This window comes from Trifolium pratense, linkage group LG1, assembly GCF_020283565.1.
Source record: "Trifolium pratense cultivar HEN17-A07 linkage group LG1, ARS_RC_1.1, whole genome shotgun sequence".
Classification (NCBI taxonomy): Eukaryota; Viridiplantae; Streptophyta; class Magnoliopsida; order Fabales; family Fabaceae; genus Trifolium; species Trifolium pratense.
The window spans coordinates 33357582-33369378 of NC_060059.1; the positions used below are offsets into that span (position 1 = coordinate 33357582).

The 11797-nt window shown below is 32.4% G+C and overlaps 1 protein-coding gene across 3 annotated transcripts; it reads left to right on the forward strand.

Moving 5' to 3' along the window:
* Window positions 1-1185: 1185 nt before the first annotated feature.
* LOC123902939 (FAD-linked sulfhydryl oxidase ERV1-like) lies at window positions 1186-8344 on the forward strand. Of its 3 annotated transcripts, none has more exons than XM_045952779.1 (8): window positions 1186-1334; window positions 2985-3067; window positions 3222-3423; window positions 4370-4447; window positions 5117-5164; window positions 6635-6699; window positions 7461-7538; window positions 7963-8344. In XM_045952779.1, exons 3-8 carry the CDS (start codon window positions 3229-3231, stop codon window positions 8075-8077), a joined length of 579 nt encoding a protein of 192 aa, XP_045808735.1. In that variant the 5' UTR covers window positions 1186-1334; window positions 2985-3067; window positions 3222-3228; the 3' UTR covers window positions 8078-8344. The 3 variants fall into 3 exon arrangements, with proteins under 3 accessions (XP_045808735.1, XP_045808736.1, XP_045808737.1); XM_045952780.1 differs by having other exon boundaries at window positions 3014-3067; XM_045952781.1 differs by lacking the exon at window positions 2985-3067 and having other exon boundaries at window positions 1192-1334.
* The last annotated feature ends 3453 nt before the right edge of the window (window positions 8345-11797 follow it).

Sequence of the window (11797 nt, forward strand, 5' to 3'; positions counted from 1 at the left end):
CATACAATATAAAGACTAGACATAGCAATAAAACGCATACTCGCGGGTACCCACCCAAACATACCCACTTTGACGGGGGAAACCCGGATTGACTGGGTTTGGGTTTTCCCCGATTTCAAAAGATGGGTTTGGGGCGGGTAATGGGTACATTGATACCTACCCCGAACTCGTCCCCGAACCCGCCCCGCTTATACTAAAAATTAGATTTCACCTCTTTTAAATTAGAAACGCTTAAACAATCTCTTAAACTACGTTCATATATTTATTTTTTATTTTAATTTGAGTATTAAACAAACCATTTTCTCTATTTTTTTTCTTTATTTAAAAAATATTGTTGAGAGAAAATAAATTTGGACATTTAACTTTTTTTAATAAAAAAATACTAAAATATAATCTAAATTCATGTGGAAAGAGGCGTAATGGGATACCCAAAACCCGATGGGGATACCCGATCCCCGTTGGGTATGAGTTTGGGGTTATCATTTTTATCCCCGCTCAAATTTGGGATGTGCTTGGGGAAACCCGAACTTTATGGGTTTAGATTTGGGAAGGGCAAAACTCATCCCCGCACTGCCCCATTGTCATGCCTAATAAAGACTTGTGACCAAATATACTTTTTAGGTTCAATCATCTTTATAACAAATTTAAAATAACATCAATAATATAAAAAAATAGTCAATCATCTTTATAACAAATTTAAAATAGTCATTCATCTATTTAATTTGTACTATCTTATTATCTAAAATATACCTAAAAAATAGTCAATCATCTTTATAATAAATTTAAAATATACAACGAACCTAAAATATGTTTTTTTTAGGTTGATTGTATATTTAATGTATTTGATCCATATTATCGGCCAGATACATTAAATATATAATGAACCTATAAAGTATAGTTTTATCTATAAACGGTTACGAAGAAAGTAAATAGTAATAATTTTTGACACGAGCCTCCGAATTGTTGGACCAGCCCTGACAATAACCCACTTCTCCAACCTCACAAAAATTCAAACTTTAACCAAACCTTGCCATGTTTTCTCTCTAGACCCCACGGTTCTTTTTTCCCCTTGAATTTACTTTTTTGCCTTTCAATAAAAACTTCAGTTGCTACGAACCGAAGTTTTTAGGAAGAGCAAAATTGGAATATTTAGAGTATAAAAGATAAGCCTAGAGAGAAAACATTGAACCTTGCCTCCGATCACTAAACCTTCATAACATAACTTTTCATTCTCTCAACCTTTTTCCCCTAACTCTCAACTTTCTGAATTTTTCGTTTCTCTTCACCTTCAACAAGGGCACGCTTTTCATTGCTAGCAAACGACATCTTCACAGGTACGGTAAACTGTTTCATAATCAATTGATTGATGCTCAGCATTTCTGCAAAATTAGTCTCATGAGTAGTTAATTGAATTTCAAGGACTGGTTAAATCTATTGAATGCTCTCAAAAATTCCAAGAACAATATATATGTCAAAGCTTTTTGCTGTAATTTGGAAAAGGGTCCTAGGGATAAAGGATTAGTCTTTAGGTTGCAAAATAGGACTATTACTCTTAGCCCTGCTGATTGGTCATGATTTCTAGAATAGTGAAGCTTCAAGGGGTTTTGAATTTTGATAGAAAGGTTTTTACTATGGAAATTTCCAAACCATGTCTGAATAGCAATGTGGTTTCTCCTAGGTAGCTAGATGTAGTATTTAAGAGGATTGGTTTTGTCATCCAAAAGGGTTATCGGTGCAGCTTGTTGCACGTTTGCCTTTCATTCAAGTATGATTATCTTACATATATATATATAGGGCCCGTTTGGATTGGCTTATTTTTTAGCTTATACAAATAAATAAGCATTTATGTATTATTATTATAAGCTTTTCGTGGTAGTTTACGAAAACACAACTTATAAAAATACAATTTTTGTCGGTGAAAACTTATGAATTAACATAAAAATTTATTTATTTACATAAGCTATTTTCATAAGCTCAAAAATAAGCCAAATCCAAATGGGACCCCATAATATATATGCAGTGTTATGTCTGAAAAACAAAGTTTGGAACCAAAAACCGGTTAGTCAGTTAAAGAAAGAGGTGAGAGAATGGTACTGGTAGTTAACCAAGATTATTGATCCTAGGAAGGCTAACTTTTCTCGGGTTAAGGATAATGACGTGAAGTTGCTCTAGATACTGTGGTGAATTTTGGCGAACCAATTCGTGAGAGTACCGTGAACTGGTACACACGAATTGGTTTGCGTTGTTCAGGGTAGTGGATGAATTATGTTACTATGGAACAAACCGCTATTTTCTGCACTTCGCTATTGGCAGTACTGATCAATGTAGTCAGGTTCGAGATCCTACGTAGGATCGGTAGGCTGGTTGAGAATCGTAAGATCGGGATCGTAGCTCGATTCGTAAGATCCTACTAAGGGTAAAATTGTAACTTCACATATATACATATACACATAAACACACAAAAAATATAATACATAAACAAAATAAACATAATTAATTAATATTTCATGGAGATCATTCCAAATGTTCATAAGTTCATAACAGAGGGTTGGAAGAAGCATCAGCAGGGTTAAAAAAAAACAAAATGAAAACCGAGGGGTTTCATGTAGGACAGAGGTTTGAGTGAAAGAGATGGTTGAAAGTGAGAGAGGAGTGAACCAAAGTGAGAAAGGAGTGAGAACAAACATGCACTAACCGCCGGCGAGGTTCACAACGACGCCGTCTAGAACTCAGGTAAAGAAAAACCTCTAGGATCGTAAGAACCTATGACCTGGTGCGAGAACCTGACTACAGACAGATCAAAAAAGGAACCTACATGGGTTCTAAGCTCGTTTGGCCTTCACGAGCTCGTAGGATCGTAAGAACCTACGACCCGGTGCGAGAACCTGACTACATTGGTACTGATAGCTATACAAATCTAGCTACTGTTTTGTTCTGTTCTGTTTTGTGATAAGTTCATTTTTGTTTATCATGGAAATTTTCAGAATCGTCTGTTTCTTTTATCCTAATTCAGTGTGAGCAAGCTATTCTTGGAAACTAAGTGCTTTGGATGATTTGAAGTTATTGGGTGCGTTCACATGTAGTCATTTTCTTGTATATAATTCATATGGTTTATTGGAATGTTTTATTTCATATTGATTATTTGGCGAGCTTTGCTGACTGTGATATATTGATTTGATTCTTATTTTTTCCTGCAATGTTGTCTCCAAATCGAATCTCAGGTATAACATGTCTGAGAATCCAGTACAGGCCTTATTTCATAACTTCGAGCAAGTCGCAAATTTTGTTCAACATCATGTATCTAATTTTATAGGCAATCTCCAATCATCAGGACCATCTGGTAGAGGCTCCGTCAATGCCTCCATCAAAGTTCCATTTGCAAAAACTACATCTTCTGTACAACCTATTGATGCTGTTCTCAAGGTATCCATCATCAATGGCTTGCAATCTTAATTTTTTGATATTTTTATCACGAATCTTGTACTAGTGACCGTGGTTATAAAATATTAATGTGTGTGAGTAAGTATTAAGGATATGTTGAGTATTGTGTTGGTTAGGGGCTATACGATTGTCTTTTAGAAAGGATGTGTTAGCAAGGTTCATCTTGTGCCTTAGCTTCTTTGATTCAATAATAATAATAATAATTATAGTTCATTATTCCTATGCAAAGATAAAATAAAATAATGCATTTATCATTTTTATTAGGAGGGTTGGAGGTGATGCAGAACTTAATACTTATGATTACCATTTCCTGGCGGTATTGTAGGAAGTTTTAATCCATTTATCTCAGTTCATATACTGTTTTCTATCGCTAACTTGGTTTTATTTCTTCTAGAAAATCAAACAACACATTAGCCTTTTATATATTTTCTTTTTATGCTTACTTGAAATCTAATTGTTGGATTAATCTGGATTATCAAGAATGAAGTTTTATGTAGTGAAGGATATCTTGACTAGTTGAGGGAAGAATGCTTCAGTAGCACTAGCACATATCCTAGAGTTACAAATTTTATATATGTTTCAATGTTTTTATGTATTTTACTATATTTATTATTGGAATATATGTAAACATAGTGATCTATGAAGCACAAACACGGACACCGGACACGACACCGACACTGACACGTCGACACCGATAAAAATTTGAAAAAGTGACATAATTCAATGTAAACAAAGTGTCGGTGTCGTGTCGGTGCACTAACGCATGTTCAACACCGGGACACACACACGCCTAATCCGAGGAGTGTCCGTACTTCATAGATAGTGATTATTTGTAATCCATTTAGAGAATTTCTATGGAGTCAAATACTTTATTAATCAAGGATTCAGATGTGAAGTATATATTTATGCATATGTATTGTTTTGGTAGGGTAAATCATCTTCCCCAGTGACTAAAGAAGAGCTTGGAAGGTCAACATGGACCTTTCTTCACACTCTTGCTGCTCAGGTTTTGTTATTGATATTGTTCTGATACTATTGATTCTTCTCCCATTCTGAGAATTGGACAGATATTTTAGTGAGTAGTGACCATTTTCTCCCATTCTTGTTGATGCTATTGCCTGTTAACTGCTTTAGCTAGGATTAGGATCTTCTTTCAGCAAATTTAACTTTGTATTTGTATTAATTTTTCTCATGGTTAATCACTAAGAATAATTGTGGTGTAGCCATTGATAATATAGTTCCCCATTAAAAATATTGTATCAGGAGCAATTTTTTCGTTATCATGGTTTTCTACCATTTGTTTACTGAAGTTGCAATAACTTCAAACTTTTTGTTTCCTTCAGTTCCTCAACCACGCTAATGGATTACTAGTTCTTCTTAGTTGATGGCTTTCAACTTCCAACTCTTTACATGCTGTTACTTTCATCTACAAAGTTGATGTGTTTTATGTCACACATAATATATATTATTTTTCACTTTTGTACACGAGAATGTTTTGTAGGGAAAACTTAGTTAATCTTTTCCTTGTTTATGTGGTCAACAAGTTTGATTTTGATGTGCTTAGCCAACTAAAACGACAAAATGAAAATTTTGACTTTTTTAAATACTGAGTTCTTTTTCTTTTTTTTTGACAACTTAAATACCGAGTTCTGAACAACCTAGTTTGTATTTTCAGTATCCAGATAATCCGACAAGACAACAGAAGAAGGATGTTAAAGAACTGGTATTTTCTCTCCCTCCTGGTTCCCTTGTTATAAATCATAGAATTTCATATCGTCAGAAGTTAGATCACACCAAGGACTTATTTGAGTATTGTAAATAATAGTAGACTGCAAATCTATATGTACAGTAACTGTAAGAGAAATGTTCAAGTTTCTTATTTCTTTTTATTGTTTGACCTGTCCTTAAATTTAGCTTCTTGGCTCATTTAGGCTTAAATGCAGTTTTGGGCCTAATATGTGTTACGTGAGTGCTGACTTTTCAACAACTAAATCTTGCTGACATTATTTTGTATCATCATGGTTAGCTTTATTTTGTATTATGGTTGGCCTTCTTTTGTCTCACCATGATTTATTATATTACTCCCTCCGTCCCAAAATATAAGGGAAAATTGGTCAACAAAAGTTGATGTATTTAGTCCAATTTTTTAACCAAATACATCAACTTTCTTTGACCAATTTTCTCTTATATTTTGGGACGGAGGGAGTACCAGTTTATTTATCCCTTACACGAATCTCATGTTACTGGTTTAAAACATTATGTTTTCTGTTTTATTCATTTTCTGTTTCCACAATTTTCTAGATTATACACAAGTTTCTGCTTTCTCCATTATGTTTTTTTGTTTTATACACAAATTTCTGTTTATAAGAATGGAGTGTGATGTAGATTCAGGACACATATTACTATATGTATTCAGGACACCATTACATTCGGGTTTATAAGAACAGTATGTATTGCAGATTCCGGATACATGTTTCTGTTATATGTGCCGTATCTTTTTGGTCGAAACACAAGTTTCTGTTTGTTTACTATTAAAACACCATTATATAGATTACAACACCACCCTAAACATGAACATCCTCTGTGGCACGATTGCATCTCGACTTCTACCTAGTAAAAAAATTGCATCATTTTACCCCTGAATCTGCATTAATCAATCCAGAGCTGAGTTATGGGAATGAACTTGCATCTGCACAAGTCATACCCAGAGAACTAGAAATGTAAAAAGAATTATACCCAGAAAACCATTAATGATTAATCTATACCTTAAAAAGACAACACCCATAAAACCTATTTCCAAGATTTTCATTCATACCGTCTTCAATGGTGACTCGATTCCACACCAGCAGCACATCCTTCTTTTTTGCAAGTTTGACTTATCAGTTGTCACCAAAGTTGCGAAAAACATGAGGGTGGGGGGCCAAAGTTGCAGATTTACTATATAATAGGGGGGCCCAAAACTGCATATAACATAAGCAATAATATTACTGTACAAAATATGTATACATATCATTAAGTCATGTTCAAGTTAAAAAAATATTGAGTCATGCTCTAAATTTCTGATGTGGCTGCTTCTAACAACTGATGACATTCAAGAATATAATACACTTTCGAAATTTCCTCCATATAATAGTAGTAGAATATGCATTGTGTTATCCTTGTGGAATATAAAATACTTATATTTGCACCACAGGTACAGATCTTGTCTCGAATGTACCCTTGCATGGAATGTGCAGATCACTTTAAAGAAGTTCTTAGGTATATTAATCTTTCACCTTTTGATTGATCAGAATTGTTTGTGTTGGTTTTTCTCCCTTTTTTTTATCCATTTAAATTGTCATTTTTGTTTAGACTGTCAAACTATCACTTTATATAAATTTTATTTTAGTATGAATGGACAATAAATGAATATCCTTGATTCTATGAAGTACGGACACAGACACAGCATGGACACGGACATGTTGGCCCCGATAATAATTTGAGAAAATGACATAATTCAATGTAATAAAATCTAGCATTGTCTATAAAATTGATCTTATTTCATCATGATTTTCCTATAATATTCAAAAAGTACAATCCAGTCTTACATTTTTGTTGTCGAACAAGATCGATTTGGAAAAGTACAAGTGTGAGATAGATTGATGAAAGCATTTTAAATTAGCATCCACAAACCCATGCCTTATTTACAACAGATTAGACCAACAAAATTGAGGAGACAATTCTGTTTCACTAGTATTAGTATTGTTTGAGTTGGCTTAACTTCTTATTGTTTTACTAATATGTTGTGACTTAATTGTCTTTGCACTTCAATATAGTAGCTCTTGTGGATCTTAAATATAGTAGCATGTTTCAGATAGACACATGCTGCGGTTTCCACTTGTTGCACTGCTATGTTACAATAACAACAACAAAACCTATCTTCACTAGGTTGGGCTGGGATGTTGCACTGATATGTTTGTTATCTACATTTTTTAATATACATGAGCTCTTACATGAGTCCTCCTTGATATGTTTGTCAGATCAAATCCTGTTCAGGTTGGGTCACATGCTGAATTTTCGCAGTGGCTATGTCATGTGCATAATGTTGTCAATAGAAGGTAAGTTATGTACCATTTTCTCTCTATCGTGTTAATGCCGACTATAATTGCTGTTATCTTTTGACATAGATCTCAAACCTTTTTTTTATCTCCGAGTTTGTCGACCATGTTTAGTATTTTGATGGGCATGTCTTGGTAAAAAAACTTAATGAGCCTCTACTGATCAACCTAAGCTTTTAGGGGTTGGTTTATATGTAGCAAAGACAAACACCGATACTGCGTCTTAACATATAATAGTTTGTGAAAATGAAATAAATGTAACCATATGTGTTAGTGTGAACTGGTGTTGGACATGACATGTTTCCCTCAAACACCGAGCACGCCTTATTCTGAAGTGTCAATCATACCTACATAGATTGTTGTTTCTTGTAGTGTAATAACTTGCCGTAAGTTGTATCCTATGACGCTGACATTGTTTTAACAGCATTGGCAAACCAGTGTTCCCCTGTGAACGAGTTGATGCAAGGTGGGGAAAACTGGAGTGTGAGCAGAAAGCGTGCGAAATTATTGGAAGCACATCAATTTTTGGGAAGATATAGTAGTTATTTATTTTAACAAAATAATAGGCATTTATACCATACAAGCTACGTATTAAATTCGACCTAAGTTTTTTGCACCAGAGTATGTAAGTAAATTATATGTGCAAAGATAAAATTTCAATCCAGGATTTTATTTGGAGGTCAAGATGAGCGATATAGATTAGTGTTTTTCAAAATTATTTTCTGTTTTCTATGATTAATTGGATGCAATCATACACATAACTCTTGTTCTTGCAATTCTCAATAAAACTATGTTTTTCTTGTTTAGTTGAGGTATTTTTTTATCATTGCCTTTAATTATTTTCTATTATTGTTCATCATGACAATGAGTGAGTAGTTTTATTTGTCTTGGAATTATGGAAAATAGTTCAATTGATAAACTTTCCATAATTCAAATTCCTCTCTTTCGTTATGTAATTTCAAAACCATCTAAGATCAATCTTATTGTGAATAAACATCATTTTTAAGTATGTTATTATAGGTTTATGATTTTTCAATATTTTTAAATACCAATGAAGTTCCGAATAAAGAAGTTGGTATTGACAAATAGAGGCGTGCTCTTTTTATAATTTTACGCATCAAATGACTGTAAATTTATAATTTATTATTCCCTCCGTCCTTTTCGGTAAAAACCTTTTACAAAATCACACGGGTATTAAGAAAAATTGTTGGATTAATAATTTTGTCATAAAAATGTGTTACTATTATTAAATTACCCTTGTATATTAATACATTTATTGTTGATTTTTCATATTCCAAGACAACTTGATAATATTAATAAGGGTGTGTTTGAAAAGTGTAACAAATGCATCTAAAAATTTGTAAAGGATCTTATATTTAGAGACACTTTTTTTTTAAAAAAAAGCCTTATAATTAAGGATGGAGGGAGTATTAATTTTAAATTTAAAAAAAAAAAAAATCAACGTTGAATATTAGATAATTTACAGTGAAATGATTTTCTCTCATGAATTAAATATGACTATATAATCATACATTTCGATAACAATTATTGTTGGTGTTGGTTGAAAATATACACGTGAAAAAGTATTGATTTTCCCAATAAATAATACCAACAATGTATATCCATCAGTATATCTTATAAAGAATAATATCTTCTTTTTTATGTATTAAATATGACTATTTAAATCATGCATGTCTCCCCTCACTTTAAATTTCTGTAACAAAAAAAAAATTATACATGTCATGTGAAAATGAATATTATATATGATTGAAATATAAACTGATTGCAAATTTTAACTCCTGTTATTTTATTTTTACGAAACTCCTATTACATTTATTTATATATTATTAAATAACTTATTATATTTGAATAATTGCATAAAACTTTGTAACATTCTATTATCTAATCAAGATATAATTACTTATTTGTTTTGTCTCTCACATATTTTTATCAATTCTTTTGTATATCTTTTTTTTTTCTTTCTTATTTTCACACACGTGCATAAAAATAAGAGACGTTGTTGAAAACACACGAGTACTAAAAATTGTCATCTCTCTAACTATTAATATACTCCCTTTATTCTTTGCTATAAGAGAAAATCCACTTTTTAAGATAATTGAATAATTGAGATCAGATACATTGATTATTCAATGAACCTTATAAAAAGAAATATATGGAGAATATTATTATAAAGAATACTCACGAGTGTCAAAAATCTCTACGCCTCTAAGTATTGACATGAACTGTTATTAAAAAATTAAATGTCTCTCTAAATACTTAGGCATATGATATTGTATTTATTACTAATATGATGTTGTATGTATTTTTAAAAAGATTTATGCTCAAATGATAAAATCAAATGAACTGACAAAAAATATATTGAGATTTTGAATCATTCAAGTAGGTGAAAATGTGTGTGTTAAAAGGATTCGTGATTTCCCTCAAAACTATTTTAGCTCTAATTTAACACGAAAGTAATACATAAAAATATAGAATCGATAGAGTTTAATTATGATTTAAAACGAGATTTTAACAACCTTGAGGACGGGTTTGTTCTTTCCCATAAGCATTTGCAAAATTTTGATGTTTGAACATGCTGATTGGGCCAATGTGTAGATACTAGAAGATCAACATTTTGTTATTGTTTTTTCCTAGGCTCCTCAACACAGTCTAGAAGATCTTCCGAAGCTGGATTTAGGTCTTATCTTTTGTGTGAACAGCAATGACTTTTGTTCCTATTACAATTATGCATCAAATGTGCAAGAATTCCAGTTTTATACTACGATAACCAACAAGGTATTTTTAAGTTGCTTCATATTTCAACTTCTCTGCTCACAGATATTTTCACTAAGGCTTTACCACCAAAAAATTTCAATTCTTTTACATCCAAGCTATGCTTAAGTTTAACATCTATCACACTCTAGCTTGTGGGAGGGTGTTAGATATTGCCAATCAAGTTGATGATACAAAAGATATAGCAAAGGACAAAGAAAAAAAGAGGTTTCGTAATGAGCAAGTTATCGAATAGCGAGTAATAGATCATGATATATCTAATGTTGTGAAACTTGTATCTTAATTTTTCCTTGTAGTTAGTTATGACAGTTCATAGTTGATTACATGAGTTATAATTAGTACTAGTTTGTATAAAAGGGAACAACATAGCTCGTCCTCACTATCGAATTGAAGACCAGTTTTTTTCTCTCATCTTTCTTTCATGAATTTTACATCATTCCACCCTTTCATTGCCATCTTTAAGACCCATCCTCACGTCCAGAGTGGGTCCTTGGCCCAATTCCAATACTCTTGTCTTTAATCTGGCTCGTATATATCATTAAATAGGCTTCGGTCTTATAAGCTAACTTTTGGGATTAAAATTTAAGCTCACTTAATACTAGCCTAACTGTAAGGTTGTTGTCTTGTGATTTAGTAGTCACATGATCTTGTAAACACTCTCCGCTTGTAAGGTAAGGCTGTGTACATCTACCCTATCTATCCTCATGAGCCTTGTGCACTAGATCGCGCGAATATAAGAAGCACCATGGCTCCAAATTTTTATGTTTACTCTATAAATTTCCCTTTAAACTTGCATATTTCAATTAGAGGGAATCTTGATATCGAAATTAACCATAACAAATGGAAACACATGCTTCTGTATGTTCCATTCATATCAAAAACTTGATTATCTTTCTTCTGATCTCTTGTTAACAGATTACTTTTCAGTTTCCTGTAGTATTTGTAACATAGTTATGCAAAGAAAACATAGCTGTTTCATAATAACTACAATGTCAATTCAAATGGATTTCTTATTGAGGCTGCATGTGAATATTCTAATATTCTAATATACATGATGATATTCATTATCCACAATTTCTGTTCAAATATATACTTGAAAATTGTGATTTAATAGTGTTCAAAATTGTGATCAACTCTGTTCAGTGGATGATTAATGAGTTGTGACACTTAATTATACTCATTAACTATCGATAAACATAACTAACCACATATTTTGAACTGAACCGCCTTTACTATTTAATTTGTTCTCGAATTTTGATGTGTCAAAATATCATTTCTCTAAACCTATGAAGCACAGACACTCCTCATATTAGGCGTGACATGTCCGACACAACACCGACACTTATGATTACATTGAATTTTCTCAAAGTATCATCAGTGTCAACGTGTTAGTGTCAATGTCTGTGCTTCGTAGCTGTAAACATATATACCCCAACCAATTTTGAAGTAAAAATCAAGACAATACA

What these genes read in the sequence shown, in the direction of transcription:
- LOC123902939 (XM_045952779.1), top strand. Translation starts at nt 3,229, where the DNA reads ATGTCTGAGAATCCAGTACAGGCCTTATTTCATAACTTCGAGCAAGTC. An exon ending in AGAAGGATGTTAAAGAACTG is followed by an intron (nt 5,165 to 6,634) that starts GTATTTTCTCTC and finishes TTTGCACCACAG; the next exon opens with GTACAGATCTTGTCTCGAAT. An exon ending in CATAATGTTGTCAATAGAAG is followed by an intron (nt 7,539 to 7,962) that starts GTAAGTTATGTA and finishes TTGTTTTAACAG; the next exon opens with CATTGGCAAACCAGTGTTCC.